Source organism: Papilio machaon, chromosome 2 (assembly GCF_912999745.1).
Source record: "Papilio machaon chromosome 2, ilPapMach1.1, whole genome shotgun sequence".
Lineage (NCBI taxonomy): Eukaryota > Metazoa > Arthropoda > Insecta > Lepidoptera > Papilionidae > Papilio > Papilio machaon.
The window spans coordinates 3,061,966-3,086,029 of record NC_059987.1 but is presented as its reverse complement, the minus strand read 5'-3'; the positions used below and the strand labels follow the sequence as shown (position 1 = coordinate 3,086,029).

The 24,064-nt window shown below is 32.6% G+C and overlaps 4 protein-coding genes across 5 annotated transcripts; 1 reads left to right on the top strand and 3 right to left on the bottom strand.

Annotated features, from left to right (window-relative positions):
- Positions 1-158: 158 nt before the first annotated feature.
- LOC106717646 (probable RNA helicase armi) lies at positions 159-5,424 on the bottom strand. The gene is made up of 7 exons (XM_014511552.2): positions 5,347-5,424; positions 5,175-5,247; positions 4,690-5,103; positions 3,324-3,727; positions 3,023-3,175; positions 586-2,865; positions 159-511 (listed from the first exon to the last, which is right to left on the bottom strand). The coding sequence occupies exons 3-7, from the start codon at positions 4,883-4,885 to the stop codon at positions 170-172; spliced, it is 3,375 nt and encodes a 1,124-aa protein (XP_014367038.2). The 5' UTR covers positions 4,886-5,103; positions 5,175-5,247; positions 5,347-5,424; the 3' UTR covers positions 159-169.
- Positions 5,425-7,175: 1,751 nt separating this feature from the next.
- On the top strand, positions 7,176-8,848 carry LOC106717612 (gem-associated protein 2). Its single transcript, XM_014511498.2, has 4 exons — positions 7,176-7,526; positions 7,626-7,938; positions 8,083-8,182; positions 8,571-8,848. The coding sequence occupies exons 1-4, from the start codon at positions 7,293-7,295 to the stop codon at positions 8,677-8,679; spliced, it is 756 nt and encodes a 251-aa protein (XP_014366984.2). The 5' UTR covers positions 7,176-7,292; the 3' UTR covers positions 8,680-8,848.
- A 523-nt stretch (positions 8,849-9,371) lies between these two features.
- LOC106717577 (trans-1,2-dihydrobenzene-1,2-diol dehydrogenase) lies at positions 9,372-13,150 on the bottom strand. Of its 2 annotated transcripts, XM_045682258.1 has the most exons (8): positions 13,018-13,150; positions 12,077-12,164; positions 11,603-11,622; positions 11,272-11,476; positions 10,690-10,981; positions 10,266-10,512; positions 9,851-10,004; positions 9,372-9,663 (listed from the first exon to the last, which is right to left on the bottom strand). In XM_045682258.1, the coding sequence occupies exons 4-8, from the start codon at positions 11,474-11,476 to the stop codon at positions 9,545-9,547; spliced, it is 1,017 nt and encodes a 338-aa protein (XP_045538214.1). In that variant the 5' UTR covers positions 11,603-11,622; positions 12,077-12,164; positions 13,018-13,150; the 3' UTR covers positions 9,372-9,544. The 2 variants fall into 2 exon arrangements, with proteins under 2 accessions (XP_045538214.1, XP_045538218.1); XM_045682262.1 differs by lacking the exons at positions 11,603-11,622; positions 12,077-12,164.
- A 2,276-nt stretch (positions 13,151-15,426) lies between these two features.
- On the bottom strand, positions 15,427-23,962 carry LOC106717588 (cystathionine gamma-lyase). The gene is made up of 8 exons (XM_014511469.2): positions 23,795-23,962; positions 23,283-23,447; positions 22,729-22,925; positions 22,194-22,284; positions 20,860-21,127; positions 17,412-17,564; positions 16,932-17,106; positions 15,427-15,933 (listed from the first exon to the last, which is right to left on the bottom strand). Exons 2-8 carry the CDS (start codon positions 23,433-23,435, stop codon positions 15,789-15,791), a joined length of 1,182 nt encoding a protein of 393 aa, XP_014366955.2. The 5' UTR covers positions 23,436-23,447; positions 23,795-23,962; the 3' UTR covers positions 15,427-15,788.
- Positions 23,963-24,064: the final 102 nt, after the last annotated feature.

The following is a 24,064-nucleotide window of genomic DNA, read 5'->3' as shown; positions in this document are numbered from 1 at the left end:
TAAGTCGATGAGAACCACTCAACCAATACTTACTATACTAAGAGTTTGTTGTCGGGTTAATCCTAGTGGATTCAATATCTCCATTGTAATAAAAGGAAGTTTTTTCCTTAATTTCAGATGACGACAGAGGTTTTAGATAAACTTCAAAGATCACTTAATAATATTTATTTTAATTCTTACATATTACATTATCAGGAACATCACTTCCCATATATTTATCTGAATTTATCGCTGTTACAATCACTCGCTTCCACAAAGAATCCAAGCAGAGAAGATGAGGATTACAAAATAAAATAACGGACACTTGAGCTCTAGTCAAAGCAACATTTAGTCTTTTTGGATTTTTCACGAATCCCAAGGTATGTTTCTGATCTGTCTCTACCAACGCGTCTGAAGATCTGACCGTCGATATAAGTATAATAGGGCGTTCTTGACCTTGAAACTCTTCAACAGTTCCTATTTTTGGTTGGGCCACACCCATTGAATCAAATAGTATCCTTAAATATTTGATCTGAAATAAAAAATAACGATTACATCACATAGTTTTTACATTTACAAATCTAATTTAAAAAAAAAAATTCTTACCTGTGCTATATAAGGTGTTATAATGCCAATATCATCAGTTGTTACACCTTTCTTTAATAACTTGCAAGTAGTAAATGCTACCATAGAAGCCTCTTGAGGGTTGTACCATGAAGGGCTGTCCTCTGCTCTTAGATTTTGACCTCTAACTCCGTGTACATATATACCACCAGTTTTAGCAATCTCTCCACCAAATATTGAGCAAGTAGCATCAATAGCTTGCAATATCCATGGTTGATTTCTGTCAATTTTAGCTACTAAAGATGAGTCATAAAACATTTCACTTGGCAAAGATATAACCTCTTCTAAAGAACGATAATTATCAATTAATTTTGTGACAAGACGATCATCATATCCATTTTTAAATGAAATATAATCTTTTTGATAAGGATAACACTCCAATATTCTAGACATGAAGGACTCATCCAATCCATATTCTTGACAATATTTTGATAAAACTACAGGTCCTAACTGCATCGGATCTCCTGCGAGAATAATTTGTCCACTATCTTTGTCAATGAAAGTCAATGGAAGCATTATTTCTGGTTCAGTAGCTTGTGCAGCCTCGTCCACAATGATATGTGTGAAATGCCCTTTAGGCAATCCAATTTGTGCTAAAGAACCTAAACAATAGCAGGTTCCAATTGTAATCCGATGTCGTCCAATGAACCCTTTCTGGCAGTTCAGGTTAATCCCATTCTTTACTATATGTTTTGATTTCATTGTCTCTTCTTTAGCAATATCCAAAGTTGCACAAAATGGCTTAATATCATCTGGTATATTGTCAGAATCTAACAAAGAATGGGCAATCAATCTTATAACAGAGCCTGTAAAGCTATTCCTGTATTGTATAAGTCTCTGAGTCACTAAATTTGCCGCACTGTTGGATGGTGTTGCTACAAGAATTCGACTTTCTGGAATGTGACTCAATATTTGTAATATTGTTTCAACAACTGTGATTGTTTTTCCTGTTCCTGGTGGTCCAAAAATACAATAAGGCATAGGGCGACACTCTCCAAGTAAAACATTTGTTACGGCATGTTTTTGACATTCATTTAAATCTTTATTAAACCAATTTATTCTATTTACATCATCATTAGATACCTGAGGTTTTTTTGTTATGATTTGTGATGGAAATAAAACAGGGAGACCTAGATTCGAGATAGCATAATTGATAGCTTGATGGGCACGCCTAAATATTGTTCTACTAAAGTGAAATTCTACCGATACATCACTGCCGTTATAAATTTCGTGGAATTGTGGATTAAATTTCATTAGAACTAAGTCACCTTTAATTGCATGAATAAATCCTTCATACTGAGGACTATTATTTTGCCATATGTCTTTTACCAAAACTCTATCACCGATTATCAATGATGGTCTCTTCTCTGCAAGCCCATTTATTTCCACGCAAAGATACTCTTGACACCTAATTAGGAACACTTTTGGAATATCATAGGACCTCATGTTGATATTTATTTGAATTTCTTCCATGTACAACAAAGTGTGCCATTTATCCATGTAATTCTGCGCTTCTAACTGCTTTGACAGGCAAGGCAGATATAATTCTAAACGTTCTAAAATTTTGCTATAATCATGACTGTGGATTGTCTGCTCTGAATCACCTAAAACAACATCCCATATTTTTTCAGGTATAGCAAATGATCCAAGTTTGACTGATACAAAAGCAGGCGGCTTGATCGTTTTTTCACCGGGTACTATGCTTTTATTATCCTTCCTTATTTTTCTCATGTTTGCATAATTTTCGTACGGATTTTTGCTCATTAAAATATTGTCACATACAGGATTATTTAAAAATTCCTTTTCCTGCACAATATTAATCTCAATAAATCGTTTAATTTGAAAACCTCTGAATAACATAATCAAACATTCTTTTGTTTTTCCAAGAAATTTAGGTTTGCATGTTATCATGAATTGTATGGATTTTTGAGGATAAATTTTAGTAGGAGAAGTTAAAAATGGGTCTACTTTAACTTGAGAATCCCTTTTGTTACTAAGTATAATCCATTTATTTAAAGTGTATATCTCATCACTGTTATTAGATATAATTAATGATATTTTGGATACTTTGTTAAAATTCAAATTCTGAAATTCCAATGGATAGGTCACATCGAGCCTTTTCTCTTTTTCTAGCTGCAAAGTTGCTATATTATCATCAGAACATTGTTTGGTATTTTCATTGGAGTAATCTTCTAGTAATAATAATTTAATTGCTCTCCATGTACACAGGTTTTGATTACTTTCTATTGCTTCCACCATTACCTTGAATAATAATTTTCAAAACATAGATTAAAAAAGCTATTCATACAACAAACCATAATGGCTATCCAAAGGGACAGACATGTGAACAAGTCTGTAATTGAAGGATGAAATTGTTAACTTCAAACAAAATAATTTATTATAACTCCAAAAAAATTACCTTCGACCTCACTTCAGGTTGATATCCATTCAATAAACAGTTTTTGTCAAAATATATTAATCTATCACATGTGCCATATGTTCCCGTCCAATCAGTGATATAGGCACTTGTTATTTTAGTCCTTAGAGGTTTAAAGGACATCACTGATAGTATCTGAAAATTATTTCAGTTATAAAATCATTGTAAATAACAGCTATAATAGATTAGACATCTAAATATGGGCATATTTTGTGAACTGGACATATTGGAGTGTTGCTTCTAAAAACTTGAATAAAGTGGAAAATTTAGTAACTAATAATACCTGTTTCATAGAAATATCAAATGGCTTGGTATCATTCATTTGAATAGTACATGTTATTTCCAACCAATCTCCATTAATTGGTACAAATGTGCCTTTAACATCATCAAGATTAAACTTGACATCGCTTTCTTTGAGATATACATCTCGATTCTCTCTGCGGTCAACTTCCGCAACCAGGATATGCTCGGTGACTTGAAAACTATTCTCCTCTATTTCTCCTTCTTCACCCCAAAACAAGCCCTTATTTTCTAAAATTCTTACAACCACTATTGATCCATTTGCATCTTTATAGCCCAAGTACAACACTTGGTCATTAACATTACAGTAGCAGCTGCAGTTTGATGTGTCAAAATAAAACATCCCATCTATCAAGACATAACTATCATCTTTGAATGTTATCACTCCTGAAAAATATATAACTTTTAAATTATATATTTTTTTTTTTTTATATATGAGAAGGGGGCAAACGAGCGGCGTGAACACCGAAGTGATCATCGACGCCCATGGACATCTGCAACACTAGGAGAATTGCAGATGTGTTGCCGGCCTTTAAGAAAGATATATGCTCGCTTCTTGAAGGACCCTAAGTCGTAGTGGTTTGGATATACCGCCGAGGACAGACCATTCCACAACACGGCCGTGCGCGGCAAGAAATTTCGCGAGAACCGCACTGTTGTGGAATGCCAGCCATCCAGATGGTATGGGTGGTACCTGGCGGTATGTCGGGACGTCCGATGACGAAATTCGGCGGCAGGAATCGTTCCAAACAGTTCTTCGGAACACTCCCCGTGGTATAAACGATAAAAAATGCAGAGGGAACTGACGTCCCTCCGCAAGGCCAGAGTATCAAGCCGATCGGTAAGAGCTCGGTCGTTGACGATTCGAGTCACTCTCCGTTGTATGCGGTCAAATGGAAGAAGCTGGTATTATGGTTACTATAATATGATAGAGACACAGTAACTTAAAGTTAGACAAATAGAAGTAAATGAACTACTCCAAAGATTAAATAACTGTTTTACTTTACAATGCTATGCCTACATAATGCTATGCAGGAATAAATACAGTTGAACCGGGATAAGTAAGTGTCCAAGGGATAAACATATTTTTCTTATTTGTAAAGGCTTCTCTCTAAACCATGATTCTTGCTTATGGAGATTGTCTGTCAGGACTGAACAATGACTTTTACTTATAGAGGTTTCTTACTTATCCAGGTTCAACTATATTACAATTTATAGTCAAGTATCGAAATAAGCTTTCATGTTTTTTTTTTTCAAAATATAATGATCTTGGATAAAAATTTGTATTCTGTATTGTAAGCTAATAAGATCTGTCTATAAGATTAATTAATTAGAAGAAAGTCTTATACCTGTTCTTTGGAAACAAATTGCATTGTTGGGTATATCAACATTTTCAACTTTATCATTTTGTTTCTCTTCCTGCTCACTAACATATTCTAAATCGACTAGCTGTTCTGCCAGGTAATTCTCTTTGTAATCATCATTGTCTTCCTCACAATCTTTATTGAAAAGGTAATTAAACCAGGAAGCAATATATGATACCATAGTGAATTTACTTTAACATACAACTACTGAGCAAAACCTTTATCATACTCAAATTTCCATTCTGTGGATTTTAGATAGTCAAGTTCTTTTCTAATATTTTGAATTCTCTTCTGGTGCATTTCATTTTGCGCACATTTTAAAGACTGTTCAATGCTTTGGCCTAAGTCTCCATGTTCTAAAGATTCATCAAACTTTTGTTTTCTATTCTGAGGCGTACCCTGAAATGTTATAAGTAAAGTAGTTGATGAACTTAAATTAAATAATGTATTTTAAAATAGCCTGACCATACTTGTGGAGTTTCAGATTCCGAAGCAGAATATGCAGACTGAGAAATGTTACTGGATGTAGACATCACGTGTGTACTGTAAGCGAGGAACTAAATCGTGTATCCAATTTTATCAAAACATTTTTTAATTAAGTAAAAAATTTGCCTATGAGTATTTCGTTTATACTCAAAATACCTGGATTAAAATAAGATGATAATTTTGACAATTTGAGTAATTTGACAAAAGAAAATTTAAATTTGACAAACAAAACAGTCAAAACACCAAAGAGCGTGTAAAACACGGGATGGGGATGTTGTACATCGATTACGATCATTTTCGGTTTTTGAAAGTTGTTGCCGCAATATGTTACTGATCGACAGTGTCCTGATATTGATTGTTCAGTTTGAATTAAAAAGTAATATTGTTTCATTTTTATATACCTACAAAGTTATAATTTTTTTCCTATAGGTAATAATTTAATCATAGAAAATTGCAGAAAAAATCTTTTGCTTCTGTGAGTTGGGCTACTGACCAGTGACCACTGCTATAATCTGCATCAAAGAATATAATACTCTCTATAGAGAGAAGAATGACATGTTACATACTATAGTATTATAACTTTGGTCTATACGCTTATACTACTAGCGCCATAATGGTCGCCCATATGAAAAAATAAAACGCGGGAATTTTGAATATACGTTTAGTATTTTAATTTATTTATAGTTAAAAATTTATATTGGAAATTATGATTATTTTGATAATTTGGTAAATGTAAGATTTTTTTTAAGAAAGAATAATTTTAAAATGAAATAATCATTATTTCCAATATATTGTGTTAGTAAAAGTTATTAACTTAAATTAGTTAAAGGAATAATGAAATGAAACAGAGTAATTTAACATCATTTATTTAATTAAATTTAGTTCCCGATTTTTTTTAATTAAGAATCGCTTTAAAGATATAAAAATTATTGATTTTATTATGAAATCACAATTTTCATTATAATGTCTGTCACAATTAAGTAAAAAGCTGAAATCCACCATGCATGTAAGGATGGATTTTAAATTTTTAACTATATAATTTTTGTATCCATTTGATTCAAGTTCATTATTAATTATTGAAGCACTTATCTCCACACATTGAATAAATTTTTTACTGGCGTAATTTAAGCTTTCAGCATAATCTTTAAATTGTGTAAAAATGTGTATGGATTTATGGTCTGATGATAAAAACAATTACTTACAATTATTACAATTTATATTTCGTTTTTTGACCATAAATCCACACACATATGCACAAGCCTGGGCCTCTGACGTACCACTATCAATGGTATGAACTGCTTCACCAATAATATCTTCAAATTGATCTTGATGTGGATCAAATTGCCATTCTATGTCATCTGACGTCTGTTCTATTTGGCTATCGCCGGCTATCAAAAATGCCTCTAGATTATTTGCAAGTACAAACGAATCGTCTTCACAATTACGACGATAAAATAATAATGAGGTCAATATTTCACTTATCAGAGTCAATATCTCAAAACTTAAACACTCGCGTTATTAGTTCAAAAATACAATGCAATATCAAAGATTTCGGAACCATACGAGAACACGTTTTGAAACAAATTTGAAAACTTATTTTTTTAACGGTTATGATTTAAAATTGCCATTACTACATTTTTTTGCGATGTAGATATAAGATAACAAGTGATCGTATATCTTGATTTATAAATACAAATGTAAGAAATAAGACAATTAATAATAGGATTTTTTTTAAATCATGTTTTCTTATTTTTAATTATAAATACTTTATTATAATAATAAAAGGATGAAATATTTTTTTATATGGCAAGTATAGCTTGGACTATCGCGAGCGAAAACGGCATAGATATATGCTCTATCTCGTTCATATTATGGAACCTGGAACCCAGTTAACACAACAACAAAATTGTCTCTGTGTGAAGTTTCTTGTTTTTCGTTCGAAGTTGGCGGACCCTGATCTGCATTAAATTGTCTACGGTCAAAAATCAAAATGTCACAAAAATAAAATTGCAACCGAGATTTAAAACTTTATAATATTTTACTTACATTTAAGTCATTCTAACTTTCTAATAATTGAATCAAATTGAACTTAAATAATTAGCATGCCGAAAAAAAAGGTTATATTAAAAGCGCAGATCCCTGATAATGAAAAAACAGATGCTTTAATGTCCCCCTGTTTGTATATTAATCCAGATGTTGAATTTAAAGACATTCCTACAACAGGCGAGGAATACCTATTAAAAGTTCAGAAGGAACGAGAAAATTATTCACAAGTGACTAAATGTCAACAAGACATATCAAAATTTGCAAAGAATCAATCTTGTTTTGTTGCGGAGGTAAATATACAAATTGTAATTTATGCGTACCATAATTTGTAATAAAATCACACTAAATGTATTTGGTTTTAAAGTTTAACTCACTTATTTAAATTACAGCTTCCACGAGCGTATGTTGCTGATATTTTTAAACCTACAATAGAATGGCAAAACATACAAGTAGCAGATTTTTCAGACGTTAGAATGTATATATCTCGTATTATATCAAAAAAATCGCAATGGTCCAATACTATAAGGAAAATAGAAATCGAACAAGATAATTTGTTAGGCTGGAAAAGATTTTTCAAAATGAATGAACCAACTTTATCTTGTGTTCTTGGTCTGCCATATACTTTACTAGACCGTGCCTTAGAAATATTAACAGATATAATTGATGATGTTCCACCGGGAAAAACTATTGATTATAAAACAGGTATACTTATTGGTTTAATAAACTCTATTAAAATGAAATATGCATTGATTATTCATTGATCGCCATAATAATAGAAATTGTTGATTTTTGAGTCAAATATAATAATCTTGCTTATTTGTATTGAGGAATATTTTTAAATTTTAGGCCAATGGATTTATGCATTTCTTGCTTGCACAAGGCAACCACTTTTGTCTGACACCACAAGCATATTAAGGAATTTAGCTAGAAAATGTGCAGAAATAAGGTACTATTATTTAATGGTTGTTAATAAAAAAAATCTATAATGTAATAATGAAAGTGTAATAATAACTAGGTCGGTTAATGTATAGAGCAGGGATCCCCAAACTATTTTGGACAAGTGACCTTTTCCAAAATGAACCGTTACCACAGGCCCCCCATGGCCAAATTACCTACTTTTAAGATCAATTATTATTATTATTCATTCTGACTTAGGTCAATAGAAGAAGACAGAGTGAGAATTAGCAATGCTTTAAGTTCGATATTGACCCCTCGGGGAACCCCTGGTATAGAGAACTATTGCTGTATTTAATAATTAAACCTTTATTTATGGAGGTGACCACTAAAAGTTGCATATTCACTGGAGAAAGTGTTATATTTTTTTTATATTGCAGGTCACGTATAAACCCAGAACAAGAAAATTCAAGAGAAGCTGTAGCACCATTAAATATTTTTATATGTTTGGTATCAAGGTATTTTAGACAATATGACTTGGCTGATTGAAGAAATTTAGTCAAAAAGCGGTTACGAAAATTATTCAGGTCATTTTTTAAAATCTAAACCTACAAGTGTGACTGGATAGTCTTAGGGATATGAATACACCCAAAATTGCTCTATTGTGTTCAATCTTGATTATTGAATTTTTAATGTACAATAATTTTTAATTAAATCTGTAAATAATTATTTTTATAAATGCATCCTTTTTATAATAAATATGTAAAACAATCTTTTTAATAAGAGTAGATAATTAATTAAATAAGAAACGGCTTAACTCACGTTTGATCGTCCGGTGACGGCACCGACTAGTTTCGAACCCATCGGGGGTCCATCTTCAGGGCGAGTGTTTAACGGTGCGAGACGCGACGCGACCGCGAAGTCTTCGGATTAAACACTCACCCTGAAGATGGACCCCCGATGGGTTCGAAACTAGTCGGTGCCGTCACCGGACGATCAAACGTGAGTTAAGCCGTTTCTTAATTAATTAATTATGATGTCTCACGAAGGTTTAAACAATTTAAGAGTAGATAATCAGTAATTTTAGATTAATTGTCTTCCAATTATATAGATTGCAATTAATTGAAGTTAATTTGACCTCTCAATTAATGTCGCAGACCAATGGAGATTGCCTAATACAATCTAATCTTACATCTTCATTGACTCTCATTGTTACCAATCAATGAATTTCTATTAATTAACAATGGTGGAGTTTGTAGCGGGATGTTGCTGCTGCAAAAATGGCAAGCATGACCAATGCACCACCACCAGGGACAGTAAATGAAACAAAATATTATTCCTTTATTTATTACAATGTGCTCGGTATCAATTTATTTGCATCATGTAAAAATATAATGCTAAAGTTTTCAATAACTCAAGGGTACTCTTTGTCATCGACGTCGAAGTGCACGCCGACCTGTTTACGAATCTCGTCTTCCAATTTCGCCAGCAAAAGACTTTCTTGGTGTGACATTCTAGGTGACTCCTTAAGTCCTAGAAATTGAATTTAAAACTCTATTATTTGTGGGAAAACTACAAGGTATATCAGACAATTGTACACAAATAGCATTCTACGGATATCGAAAACCAAATTGCTGTGAAGTTGCTCTATTCAATAAATTATACATTTAACAGAATTGGGAATATTAACTTTATTTCTGTTAAGTAAGATCAGTTTTACCTTGTTTTATACATCTCGCGACTTCCATGGCTTCGAAAACTAAACCGGCGCTGTTCTCGAAGTTGTATGGAATGCTGGATGTGTGCAGAGGGATTTTTTCCACTGTGCCATCCACGTGAATTAAAGTTTCGGGGAAATGAAAAGGGTCTTCTATCTGTAAATTTGAACTAAACTGTTAAAATCAAAATATTTATCGTCAACGCGATTGGACACTAGGAGTAACATAAACCAAATATTAGCCATTAATACTAGTGATACTTGGAAAACTTAGTTGACTAATGGATCTCTCATCTTTAATCGGAGCTAGAAATCTGCAACTAATTGAACTGAATTGCGTGTCATTTGCTCTCGCAACCGAATTGATGATGAATTCTGATGAAAATATTTTACATTTAATTTTATAAAATATACGTACCGTCGCTCTTCCTTTATTGCCGTATACTGTTGCCTTGTTCCAGAGTCGCACTTGACTATTAATGATAAGCACAGCTTTCTTGCCGCCTTTATAGTCAAGGATGACAGTGTCAACCAAATCAACCCCGTCTTCGTTGAGATCTCCGATGGCCGTCACCTTGATGGGCTCTTCTTTGAAAATGAATTGAGCGAACTGCAGCGTGTAAATGCCAATGTCGAGCACCGCACTACCTCCTAAGTCTTTTAACCTAAAAAATATAATATCACCTAGTACTATTTATTACTTTGGATGCACTAGAAAGATGCTCTTTCTCATGATTCAGGATCAAATTACTAAGACTATATTTAAAGTAATATTATCGCATAAGCTGTTAACTTTATAGAGTTGTATCAGAAAGTTATTAAAATTCAGGACATTCCCATACCGAAGTCTGTCGACCGCAGCGATCGGCACACCGAAATTAACCTCGACGTATTGAATGTCTCCCAGTTTTCCAGCGTTTATCTCCTTTTCCAGCGCCACGTACGCTGGTGAGAACCTAGACCAAACCGCTTCCATCAGGAACAAGTTCTTCTTCTTCGCGAATCTAATCAGACTCTCTGTCTGTTTGTAATTGAGGCAAAGAGGTTTTTCGCACAGGACGTGCTTGCCGTTTTCAAGGTACATCTTAGCCAGCTCATAGTGGTCGGGGTTCAAAGCACCAATGTACACAACATCTGAAATAATATTTAAGGTAATATTGACCACCAGCACCTACATTGACTTCCTATCCAGAAATACTTTTCGATTTTCCCTACATAAAAGTGAAGAAGTGTAATTTCTCGGAGTTTGACTCAAGTATGTTCCCATCAAACACTCTCTTCTCAATTATATTTATCATGTGTCAATTATATGTATCTCTCTATTAGAATTTTCTAAAATACAGAAATAGTAAACACAGAATTACGCCTAAGCGAACTGTGAAAGTATGTGTGTTGAGTGTAGGTATACTAAAAAAAACAAGCACCGATGTCTTTGCTGACAGCCATAGCTTGGTAGCTATCGAACACCTTAGCTATGCTATGAGTCTTAGCGAATGCCGCCGCTTTGGTTTTGTCGCGAGCGGCCACAGCAGCTATGACCTGGTCTCCCTTGTTGGGGTAGGAGTTGAAGGCGTTGACGAAGTCATGGCAAATCTTGCCTGCTGTAACGATACCCCAGCGAAGACTCATCTGATGGAAACAATTTTAATATTAATTTGTGTTGTAATACAAGTTTAACGATAGTTTAAGTAAATCGAATAGACGACAAGCGTCGACGATTCCTCGTGTGCGCGCGCAACGCGGTTTTTACGTTACCTTGTGTACGAAATGCCTTAAGGTCGTAGCACACTTACACGACTCTGCTCCCACCCGGCAAAAAGAGTATAATTTAAATATGGGCTTTAAATATTGCTCTTTAGATATATTTTACATTAGCATCACAAATTAGCAGACAGCTCGCTGTCAGCGAGCTTACCGCCGTCAGACTGCTCGGTAGTTGACGCCTCGCTGGCCGCACGTCGTAGATGAGCGGCCGGTGCGGTGTCCGTGCGCTCACAGCAAGCAGTCGCCGCGCCGTCGGCGCCGTCGCCGCTCAGTCAGTCAGTATCTAAAGTCCAAGCGAGAGCGGTCGGCGGGTGGATAGCTGGCCGTCAGCTAGCTGTCGCCGCGTGGACTGCTGGGTGCCTGCTAGCTGTCACCGCGTGGACTGTGAGCAGTCGTCTTAGTTTAGGGCGGTGTTGGGTGGGAGCGGTGTTGGAGCAGAGTCGTTTAAGTGTGCTACGACCTTTACTGTCCGAGAAGTACAACAACGGCTTAATTTGCTGTGGATAATTCCGATCTCAGCGTCATCTAGTGTTTGCCCCAAAGTGTGTAGTATCTTAAAAAAAAATTTGCGGGTTTGAATTATTTAATTACGTGATATTCCTTTACTCGCATCTAATCTAGAATATTTTAAGTGGTTGTGTTATGTTGTAACCATTCCAAATGCTGCAGTATCCATTCGATAACACAACCACTTCATAAAAAATATTCTAGATATGAGAAATTAAACAAAACTATGAAACATGTTTCAATATGTTTATTTATATTTTTCTCAAGCTCACTTTTAGTTATTGAAAAAATAAAATCGTAATTGTCAATGCTCAAGCAAGTATTGATATCGTACAAGGTAGACAGGATCGAAATCCGTATTAAACAAAACGATCGGGAAAGCACTCAAAACGCATAGAAAAGGCACACAGCACTGAACATTCGATTATTCAAATTCAACGTAACGTGTAATCCAAAACTTTTTAAGTTGTTGTTTTGACAATTTGGGTCTTTCATGATGTCAATTTTTAACGGGTCTTGGTCTTGCAAAATGTTTTGCCACCATTCTTCTTACTATCTATGATCTATGATACTTGGATAATACATTTAAATGCACTGAACTGCAATGAGGTTAAGGACGATGCACTTTGTAGCGCTTGTGTTCATAATTATAGCATTCGACCTGGTTCTTTATTTTTAATACATAAATACTTTATTTTTAATACAATAATTAAACATTTATTGTTATCATAGATATACGTATTATTTAAAATTTTATAGGGTTTTGCTGTCATAAACATAACCAAAACCCCAAATTATTGGTTTATTCTCAAATTACTAATCTATAAATGACGTAGCCTAAAACTCAGTTTTATTATTGTTAACATCAATACTATATGCCTAAAATTAAAAACATTTACCTTTTTTGCGAACTGCGTTGCCAGTCACAGATCCAGTACGTTTGGAGGCAGAACTACAACTACAAATAATACACAGCTAGAATGTTAAAACACTTAATATAGAGATAGCAACTTTGGATAGCGCGAATCGATTATTTATGGTAAATTACATAATCATTTGAGTTTTTATCGTTTATCGGACATTCAAGTATTTAATAACGATGTTGACCTTATGATTACCAATAGATAACTTTTCGCCCTTTTTAAAGGAAAAAACTACCTGTGACGCTCAAGTATCTTTCAGCTCCTGGGTTTTAAATAATGCAAAATCAATCTGACAGGGTACGGGATTTATTGGTTGAATTAAAACAAATCGAAATATCAGAATACAGACAAAATGTTTATGAGCAGCGCCCACTTCACTATTATCAGGTGGTATTTTTGCTTAATTACCTTATGCTATAAAAGTACCTATAATTGATGATGGACGCTCACGTCACTAGTGTAGTACCTATAGCTTAAGTTTCCCCTTTTTGGTAGTATTTGACTTATAAAAGACGATACCTACTTATATTTAGGTCTTTCCATTCATGAACTGTACGTTTCTGGAGAGGCCTAAATACTAATTAAAGTCTATAACAACTACGTTTTTTCCTATACTTTTCATTTTTTAAATAAAATAAAAAACGAAGTCGTGTTATTTTTGTTATACTTGTAATATTTTGTGATAAAATTGAACTTTGTTAAAAATACCTACATTTTTATCCCAAGCTATTTTTGAAGATGAATCGTATGTTTTAACAAGCTCAGATTCGGCCTTGGGTATAAAAATGTGCTAGATTTGCAATAAATTTTGGCGAGGTAATTGGAAGTAGAAATAACGTTGTAATATATGTATTGCTAGCTTTTACCAGCGACTTCGGCTGCGCGTAATTATAATATCGATTAATAAATAAAGCTCATGTGATAATGTTGCTTTCTAATGGCTCAATAATTTTCGAAATCGTTCCAGTAGTTTTTAAGTTTATTCGTTACATACAAAACTTTTCTCTTTTAAATATTAGTAACGACATAGCTAGTATAAAAGTATAGATTGGACTGGAAATATCCTAGACATCATTTTGGTCAAAGTAATAATGCAAATTCTGGAATCGTAATAAGTTCAGTTCATGATTTTACTTTCTTTAAAAGATTTATTGTTTTATTGACAATGTTTTCTAATTAAATTTATAATTTTCTCCTACATTAATTTAATAGCAATAGTTTCTAAATAAAATATTATGCAATCTATATTATAAACGTAAAAGTTTATCATGTAGATTGCATTGCTAAGAATAGACTGCTTGTTAATTTCGTTTGTAACAAGTAACCTTACTGTCGTAATTTAATGAGAGTCATAAGAAATGGAACACTCATAAAAGCTAAATTCCGACTCGTTTCAAAAATAGTGTCAATAGTATTAACAAATCTTGAAATAACGGACTCTATCCTAAATAGTTCTCGCTGTGTTCGAGAAGCTAATTAACAATAATTTGTTCAGATTTTATAGTATTTCTTAAGACTTTTTACAGTCATTGTTGTGGTGACGATACAAATTTTTAATTTGGTCTTTACGACTCGATATTAGTTCCTAGTGAACTTTTTTTTTAATTTTAAAAATATTTCCTTTAATATTAAGTTAAAACATATTATTGGTGTCCGTCACATGGTTTTATTCATAACTAGTCAAAAATGTTTCGTAAAATAAAACAGAAAAAAACTCACATCTTGTCTAGTTTTTAATCAGAGAATGGAGGGCTTGAGTGTAACATTTTTTTAATTCTGGTATGAACTAAATTAGAAAACTTTATACAAAACGAGGTAGGAAAAATGAATTACTAACAGTAGTTTATTGTCTTAAAAAAAAGTGAACTTTGTGTCAAGCGATGACCTCATTTGATCTATGCTAAAAAGCCCTATTGTGGTTAAAAAAAGAAAACATTATTATCATATTTAGAAATTCAAAGTAGGTTCATTTGTTATTTTAATAAAAAAAATCTTTTGAACTGATCTATATTGACATTTTTTTTATTTTGGTTTCGTTTTATTTTAAAATCATTTTCTTTACATATTCATAGTATTATACATTTTTTGTAATGATCGTAAATAAAATATTTATAAATAATTATAATTTTAAATGATTGTGGAAAAAGACATTTTTTATAAAAGTGCATGGCTTCTTTATAGTACTGTACAAATAATATTTAAACACATTTAAATAAAACAATATATTTAAAAATAGTACATTCAAAAAGGTAATAAATGCAAAATAAACTATTATCTTAATAAAACTATAAATACAGTGAGGAACTAGTAAAGGAAAAAATTGTCTATTTGCCCAACTGACATAACAGTGAAGGAGGATAATAAATGTCTCAGTTCTATTGTAACCTCTCGTAACTTCAACTGTTTAACTGATTTTAGTCAGTATTTCTATTAGCAGAGAGTTTAAACTGTCGTGGCACTTGTACATCCCATCTCTTTCATTGTCTGTGATAAAAAGAGACTAGAAACATGTATTTATACAAGTTAGAAACTTCCCTTTAGTGTCAGTCAGTTGGGTTTGTTGGTTTTCAACGGACGAACCAAATAATCGATCCATTTTAACTTGTTAAATTTTCTTTTAACAATTTTAGATAGATCTTCGGAATTGATTCTTGGGTTCGGCAGTTAACGATAGCTTGATAATAATTTTATGCTTAGTAATTATATTACTATAAAAATTATTTTATAAAAAAAATTTTAATCCCTAATCAGAAAGCAGCTTTGAAAGCTTGATCTAGATCTTTAATCAGATCCTCGGTGTCCTCGAGGCCGACAGACAGCCTGATGAGTGAGTGTGTGATGCCCAGCTCGTTCCGCTGCTCCTCAGGGACTGACGCGTGGGTCATCACTGACCTGGAAGTAATTCATGTGACGCCTTGTTATACATATATATTGACGTAACCTACACATAAGTTGCGGAGCCTAGGCATTTTCTATGCTTTTCAAATTTTGAACTAAAAATTTTTTTAGTTAAAATTCAACCATAATTCATAATAAAAGACATCTTTGTTCATTTATTTACATAAATCTTTCGTCTGAACTGAAACGGCGTCTTTCATTTATCGCGTTTATCAGTTCGTGCAATTCCCCTAAAAAGTATAAAAAATATTCGCTCTACGTATTCTGAAATCTAAATGGACATGACACTGCGGGATAAAAATCAACATAACATTATTAATCGTAACTTTGGGAAAGAGCAAAAAATAAAGATATTTAGCAACTGGCATGGTTCCAAACTGTTATTCTGAACAAGAGAGAACAAAAATGTGAAAGATTCAATATGCGACGAAACGAGCTAACTCCAGTACGACACATCACGTAAAATGTAGACAGATATCACCATTGTACTTCAATAATTACATTTTTTTTAATTCTTTTTTAAGTTTTTATCTTGTAGTTATTGTCACTTAAGAGTATCATGTCTTTAGACATATGTATAATCCCCATCAAGCTTGATAAGAATAACATTTTACAATAATAACAAAGGATTTAATAAAAAGAAAAAGTAATTAAAGTTTGTTAACATCTTAATCCAACTTATTAATTAGTCATGATTTGATAAGAAGTGCATTTATTGTTAAAACAAAACTTAATTGCATTACAAAATGTTTTTGATACAAAGAACGATACATATAGAAAAATAAAATTAAATACGTTTAAAGTGTTACGATGTACATATCTTTCCGTCAAACGCTAAACATTTCAGTCCACCTCGATTCTCATTTCGTATAATAAAAACCAAAATAAATAACAAAAAACGTGTTTCTATTGAAGCATATCGCATAAACTCTGATAAAAGTAAGTATTTATTGCCTGTTTTAAGATAACACGATTTCAATTATACTACTTACGGTAATTCAGCTAAACTCTCATATCCGCCGAGACTTTCGGCCAAGATGAATAATTTCATCGAACTCAAAAACTTCCTAGACTCCTTTAGTCCGCCGACATGCTTGAAACTAAACACTCCCGAATGGCCCGTCATCTGTTTTTGTGCGATGGCGTACTGCGGATGTGATGGCAGACCTAAAAATTAACAACGACCATTTACAAGACTTAAAATAATAGATAATAGAGACTAATTTTAATTATCTGTATATAGAAAAGAATAGGAACGATTAGCTTTAAGGAAAGATTGCTTAGTATAATAGTATTCAAATATTTTGACTGCTGAGAACATCGTAAGTCGCTGCGCAGAACACAATTTTTGATGTGGCGGGGCGTAAAGTTATGCCGGGGGAGGCGCACTGTGCAGCTGAATAATATAGCTAAGAGGATTCCTAGGAACCTAACGTAAGTTGGGATCAATTATAACACATAATAAACTTTACCTGGATGTAAGACTTGAGTAACTTTGGGATGGTTTTCAAGCCATTTAGCTATTACGTACGAAGACTTCTGATGCTGTTCCATTCTAAGAGCTAAAGTCTTTAGACTCCTGTTGACGAAATAGCAGTCTGTGGGTGACGGCACCACTCCCATGGCTGCAACAACAATTTAATACATTGAAAAATAGTATATTTTTAGGTTAATACTTAGTAGCCAGTGAATATCTCTGAGTGCGACAGTTAGTCTGTGTGCATTGGCGACAACAAACGGCCTTTCATTACATGAGGTCAAGGAATGTCAACGACGTTAATGTGGTACAAACAAGTACGGGTGTTTTGCGCGCTACCTAAGGAAATGGGGCAAAAAATACACACAAAGTAATGAATTGGTTATAAAGATAAAAAATATATCAAACTAAAATTGTCATCCTTAAAAAAAGAAGTCGGAAGTTTTAAATGTTTCAATTAGGTTAATTAATGGTCTATTTAAGGCAATAAAAACTTACTTAAATTGCTTTATTAGTTAATACGTATCTTGAACTTCTATATTTTTATTTATTTTTACTTTATTTTCGTTTCATTGTCTACAATTCTTTTTGTGGACGAAGCGCGCGTCAATGGAAAATTTATTTTTATTATATGAGACCATTTAACACTACTTTACGAGTCTGAGCGGAATACTTTGGAAATATTGTGCTAAATTGTGAAATACACAATGGAAAATAATGAATCATAGAATATGACTATTATTATTAGTTTGAAATCAACTCATAGAATCACTTGAATCTAATCAATTTTGTGATCATCATTTTCTATGCAAGTCATCGCTCGTCCTTCACTGGGCATGACTTTACACAAATACAACTGAGCGCATTGTTTCCATTAACCAGACAACAATTGGCACTTATATTTAGTTATAGTTTCATTTAATATTCCATACAACTCAATTTTAACGTTTAGAGTATGTTTTGTGGGTGAATTACAAAAAACTCTTTCCTTCCTCGTCTACTTTAATAAACATAGTTAAAAAAATAAAGCTATAAAAATATTCGTGTTTGCAGGTAAAATTTTTAGATTAACACTGAAAAGGTTTAGGTAGTTTAGATTATATTTGTAATAGGTAGGGTTTTCAAAGACTTCTCCGAACGAAACATTGATTAAAGGATAATATATTCAAACAAGCATTTCATACATTTTGTCTAATGTTTCTAAATTTAAACCGTTAACCGCAGTGTTACAGTAACAACTTTTCGCAATCTCGCATTTTACGTTAACTTATCTAGTACCAGTTAGATGTTACATAAAAAATATAGAGAACGTTTAAAATATTTGCAATAAATAAAATTGATTATCTATCTTTAATTTATAGTACTATTAGCATCCATTTATCATATAAGTAAAGTCGTTTATCAAAGTATAATAGAGCCGTAATTCCAAGCTTTAGGTACTTCTATGACATTTATATGAACATTATTTATCTTACTTTTTCATATTTATGTTGACTAATATCGATACTTTTGAACAAATGACATATACAGTCAAAAAAAATTGAAATAACATATTACATTTGGATACCTAATCCGGAGCAAGAAAGTGAGGTAAGTTAAAAGGCCTCCGGAGGAATTTTTGTGGGAAATTTCTGAGGTGTTATCATTTATACACGTTTATATACGGATACACATTTATATACGGATACCCGTATCCTATGCCTATAAATTTCGTAATATAATATAATATATAAATCATATGATTTAATACAATACATTTTTAACGCGAAATATGTAAATGATCGCTCTATGGTTATATTTAAAGTGTAAATGACTTGATTACAATGTACAAAACACTTGCAGTATGTTAAGAATTGCACTTACATATTTTAAGGACATTTAATTATGCTTGAATCAAAATAGTAGTATATATACCAGAACAAGCGTGGCACATGTTTTTATTTATGAAGGCGACATACAAAATACCTTTTTTTTAACGTGGGGAAATGACTACGCATATCCGACTCTATGGGGCGAAGAGTCGGATTATGTCGGACTCACACCGGCTAAAACCCCACTTTGGTCGCCACCGGCAAAATACAAAATACCGACATACAAATACAGTCAAAACCGTTTATAGCGACATCGTTTAGAACAACATACCGGTTAAATTGACCAAAATCAAAGGTCCTGGCTGAATGTTATATACATATCTTTCCTATTAATACCTGTCACCGGTTGTTACAACTATCGGTTTTTACGACTCAATATGAGTAGTCCCTTCGATGTCGTTATAACAGATTTTGACTGTACATACAAATGCCGACATACAAAATACCTAGCAACTGTCCTTTTAAAAAAATTGGGAAATTTAAAATTTGCGCTTCACGTGTGTTTGATATTGGGGTTTACCCAGTCGACCGTCATTTGTACAACAGCTGACCTAATCTATATCAAAGCTATTATATTTTTAATAACACATAGCGAAGACATATAAGTGTATGCTATACTATTAAGCGTTATCAGACATTCTGTCTGAAAATTGAATGAAAACACGTAGTCGTTGACAATTATTTGCCCTTGAAATAATTATAGTTTCTTAACAAAGGCACAGACGCGTCACTTGACTTGCGTCACGTGTTATGTGAAACAATTACCTAATTTAAATTGCATGGTGTAAAATATAACAGGCCGGATACATCGATGATGTAATGTTTCAAAAGGAAGACGGTTAAACAACATAAGTGTATTTTTCAATCGGCGATGTTACATTCAAGCACACAAGTGAGTAGTTTAATGTTTTACTATTACCTAAGTAACTAATACATAACATTGTCATTTTCATTCCAATTTAAAGCAAAAGACGTTTTAAAGAATACAATGTCGCATTTTCTAAATCTTATTGTACAACTAGTGTACTATGTGAATTAAAAAAAAATATAGTCACAGAGTAAAATATATTAAGGCATTGAGTCATTTCGTCATAATCGTACATTATTCCCATGGGTGATTTTCCGACATGTTTGATTACGTTTAAAAATACTCCAAACGTATAAGGAAAGACACTAATAAATTTACGATGACGCGATAACTTTGCAAAAACTTCGTGTTCCCACTTCTATAGTTTGGTAGCAGCTCGTTCTATTTATGTAGGTGTGTGTAGTCAGATTCGCGAATTGATTGAGTTTGCATAGCAATGAACCGGATGTATGTTAATTTAATAATTCTTTATATTCATTATGGGCCCTATCAAACTTGTCTTTGACTAGATGCGAATTATTTTTAAAAAGATATTTAAAATTTTTACAAATTATCATAACTAGTTATTTTTTATCAATTTCAATAATTTTAAAGTTGTAAACTGAAACGTTTATTGGCTTTGATATTAAAAAAAAATTAAATATAACCGAAAAACAGAAGACGCATAGAAATAGTTAGCTTATGAAAGTGTGAAACTAACTTACCGTTTTGTAAAAATCTCAATCTCTCTTCCAAAGCATCGTCGTTAAGAACCGCTGCTCCCATGATAACATCAGAATGTCCATTCATGTACTTTGTCAGTGAGTATACGACGATATCGGCGCCGAAATCGAGCGGCCGCTGTAGGTATGGTGTTAGGAAAGTGTTGTCCACGACCACTATTATGTCGCCCTTCTCCTTGGCCACAGCCGACACCGCAGCTATATCTATTACTTTGAGAAGCGGATTTGTTGGTGTTTCTATCCAAATCATCTACAAACGATATTATACATTTTAATATACGATCACGGCAATTGCAGCGATTTTAGGGAAAGAATATATGCGCGCAAAAGTTTACATAGAGGAAAAAGAGTTAGTTGTACATATTATACTTTCTGGGTAAAAACATACTCGGAATGTATACAACCACAGCATACCGACTAAAATTTCGCGCTCTAATTTTTTTAAACAGCTTTGTGAATTTTTCTTTTTTAGAGTTTTAGACTTAATAATTAAGGTAAAAACTGGGGATACAGTCAGCATATATAAGTCTGTATAAAGATTTATCACCATCGTTATCTTAACGTAAACATTTAACACCGAAAGTAGGCCTCTTTAGAGTTGGGAGATGAAATATTTTACCTATTATTAATAACTGCATTACGAAGTAAACCAACGTGTTAGAATTATGATCATTTATTTTGGACAGTTAATTCTATTCTCCTTTAAAGTTGTTTTTTTAATTGGTCTTTATTTTTAAGTAACTTGGGAATTGTAAATGGAAATTGTGATTCGAATTTCATGAGTTCATTTACATATCACAATAATCCAGTATCTTATAAATTTAAACATGTACTGTATGTACTATATAACATGTACTACTTTGAAAGTAATTAAATATTGTTAAACAACCGCGCACTCACTTATGTTCGTATTATAAACATTCGGTTGTTAGTTTTTTGTAATATATAATCAGTAATGTTATCAGAACCTTAACCTTTATTAAACGTTCTTTTAAATATATGCAAATTTTGCACATATATACATGCTATGTTTATATGCAAACATTCTTATCAAACAATTTTGTTATGGTTTACACATTACGTATGAACATTTGAGTAACATAAAACAATTTCGCGATAAATGTTGTTATGAATGATTGATTACTGATTAAATGTTGATATGGTTTATACAAAACAATCCAGCAATTATTCAATTTCTTGCAAATCCAATAAGAAAATTTTCTTACAAATGCTAATAATTTCTAACCTGCTTTTGATAGCAATTTTAATAATGTGAGTTTAATTTTATATTCCAGGAACAAATGTATTTTAATTACCTTTGTATTATCCTTGATAGCATTTTTAACAGATTCTAGATTTGTGAAATCAGTAAAAGTTGTCTGTAGTCCCAATCTTTCTAACACCCGTCTGAAAAAGTTAGACAATTTAGGAACATAGTTTTTTTTTGTATTAATTCATAGTTTAAATGTTATAAGTTAACTTTAGGACATATTGAAAGGGGATATACAATTTTTTTTTCCTCTTTGTCTCATAAAAGTAAGCAATGCAACACGGCAGTAGTTACTTTACTACTGTTGCCAATGTCAGGTGGCTGCTTGCTTATTTATCATGTTTATGAAGTGAAGCTCTTCAAAGCACATTTTTAGCCGACTTCAAAAAGAAGGAGGTTATCAATTCGACTGATTTTTTTTTTTACGTGTGTTACCGCGATACTCCGCCCCTGGTGGTCCGATTTTGATAAAAATTGTTTTAATCGAAAGGAAGTGCTTGCAGATGGGTCCCATTTTTTTGTTTTTTTTTAAATAACTAGAAGACTAGTAGATTTTGTAGTATTCCACAGTCAATATTTACCTAAACAATCTGTTTGTACCTCCGTAGACATCATCACAGGACACAATATGGTCACCACTGCTGAGTAAAGATGCAATAGTAGTTGTTGCTCCTAAACCTGATGCAAAAGTTAAAGCATGCTTCCCTTTATCCAAAGCAGCCAAGCATTCTTCTAGTGTATTTCTTGTAGGATTCCCTGATCTACCATATTCAAAGCCCTACAAATATCATTACACATTACATACAAATAAAACTCCATTTATTTGAAAAAATATTTGAAGAAAATGAATATTTTTAACATGTATAAAAAATAAATGTAATACCTATAACTTAATAAAAATTACTTTTTCAAAATGGGCAACTAATGTATTAAATAAAATTTTATTTTATTGAGAAATTACAGGTAATTTCTGTTGCAAGTTGCATTTGAATGATGAAATGATGCAACAAATGTCATCAGTTTGCATCAACACATTTTACACATCATATTTTTTTTGTATAATTTTAGACACAATTGAGCAATACAATTAATGCATATAAAATGATGTAAATTATTTTCTTGTGAAATTACTTACTGTATGTTCTGCGGGTGCAGGTTGCTTAAATGTTGTAGATGTAACTATGGGTGGTACTACAGCAGCAGAGTTCCATTTTTCTGGATCTTGACCTGCATGAATTGCTAGTGTAGCAAAACCAGATATTTTGTTCAGGAAACCTTCGCTAGCCATTTGGTGATAAAGCTAAAAAAAGTATTTAAGTCTTAGTATAACGCACACAATTAAGATCAATTTAAGACAATATTTGTCTAAAATTAAAATGACCTTGCAGAAAATGCCTAACCTCAATAAGAACTGATGGTTTAATTGCTGCCTATGGGTGTTTAATTAGTTCTTTTAAGAATCTTTAATAACATTTAACTTCCAATAAAAATTATTTCAATGCAGTGCAATAATGTGATCTTATATCATGATTTTTTGCAAGTAAATTGCTGGCAAAAATACAACAGATCCGCTGTAACCGGTGCCGGTGCTTTCATCAATCGTAAGACCGTGTCAAATTTCAGTTAAAAAAAGGATTTCATACTTACTGTGCACTTCAACAATCACGATAAAATAATAAAATTCCTTTTTTTAGAAACAATGTAGTTGAAATACTTTATGGATTAAATTAAAATACAGCTCGAAATTACGCGAGTAAGTAACTCAATGACACGTACTGACAAGGCCGAAACAAAGTGTCGAATGAAAATGAAAAGGAAAAGAAAATTCAAATTTAAATTGTTGGAGGGGCATAGATAAGCGTTAAGCGCTTGTCAGCTTGTCATTGACTTTTGTTTTATTTAAACAGATTATTAAAC

Excerpts from the sequence above, each read along its gene's own strand:
- LOC106717588 (XM_014511469.2), bottom strand. The coding sequence starts at position 23,435 with ATGGCTAGCGAAGGTTTCCTGAACAAAATATCTGGTTTTGCTACACTA. Across the intron at positions 21,128-22,193 it reads CTATCAAGGATAATACAAAG|ATGATTTGGATAGAAACACC; the intron begins GTAATTAAAATA and ends TATCGTTTGTAG. Across the intron at positions 17,565-20,859 it reads ATTGAGATTTTTACAAAACG|CCATGGGAGTGGTGCCGTCA; the intron begins GTAAGTTAGTTT and ends TTGTTGTTGCAG.
- LOC106717577 (XM_045682258.1), bottom strand. The coding sequence starts at position 11,476 with ATGAGTCTTCGCTGGGGTATCGTTACAGCAGGCAAGATTTGCCATGAC. Across the intron at positions 10,513-10,689 it reads GCTGCGGTCGACAGACTTCG|GTTAAAAGACTTAGGAGGTA; the intron begins GTATGGGAATGT and ends TATATTTTTTAG. Across the intron at positions 9,664-9,850 it reads CGCGAGATGTATAAAACAAG|GACTTAAGGAGTCACCTAGA; the intron begins GTAAAACTGATC and ends TTCAATTTCTAG.
- LOC106717646 (XM_014511552.2), bottom strand. The coding sequence starts at position 4,885 with ATGGTATCATATATTGCTTCCTGGTTTAATTACCTTTTCAATAAAGAT. Across the intron at positions 3,728-4,689 it reads AATTTGTTTCCAAAGAACAG|GAGTGATAACATTCAAAGAT; the intron begins GTATAAGACTTT and ends TATATTTTTCAG. Across the intron at positions 2,866-3,022 it reads AACCTGAAGTGAGGTCGAAG|GTAATGGTGGAAGCAATAGA; the intron begins GTAATTTTTTTG and ends TTATTATTCAAG.
- LOC106717612 (XM_014511498.2), top strand. The coding sequence starts at position 7,293 with ATGCCGAAAAAAAAGGTTATATTAAAAGCGCAGATCCCTGATAATGAA. Across the intron at positions 7,527-7,625 it reads AATCTTGTTTTGTTGCGGAG|CTTCCACGAGCGTATGTTGC; the intron begins GTAAATATACAA and ends TTTAAATTACAG. Across the intron at positions 7,939-8,082 it reads AACTATTGATTATAAAACAG|GCCAATGGATTTATGCATTT; the intron begins GTATACTTATTG and ends TTTAAATTTTAG.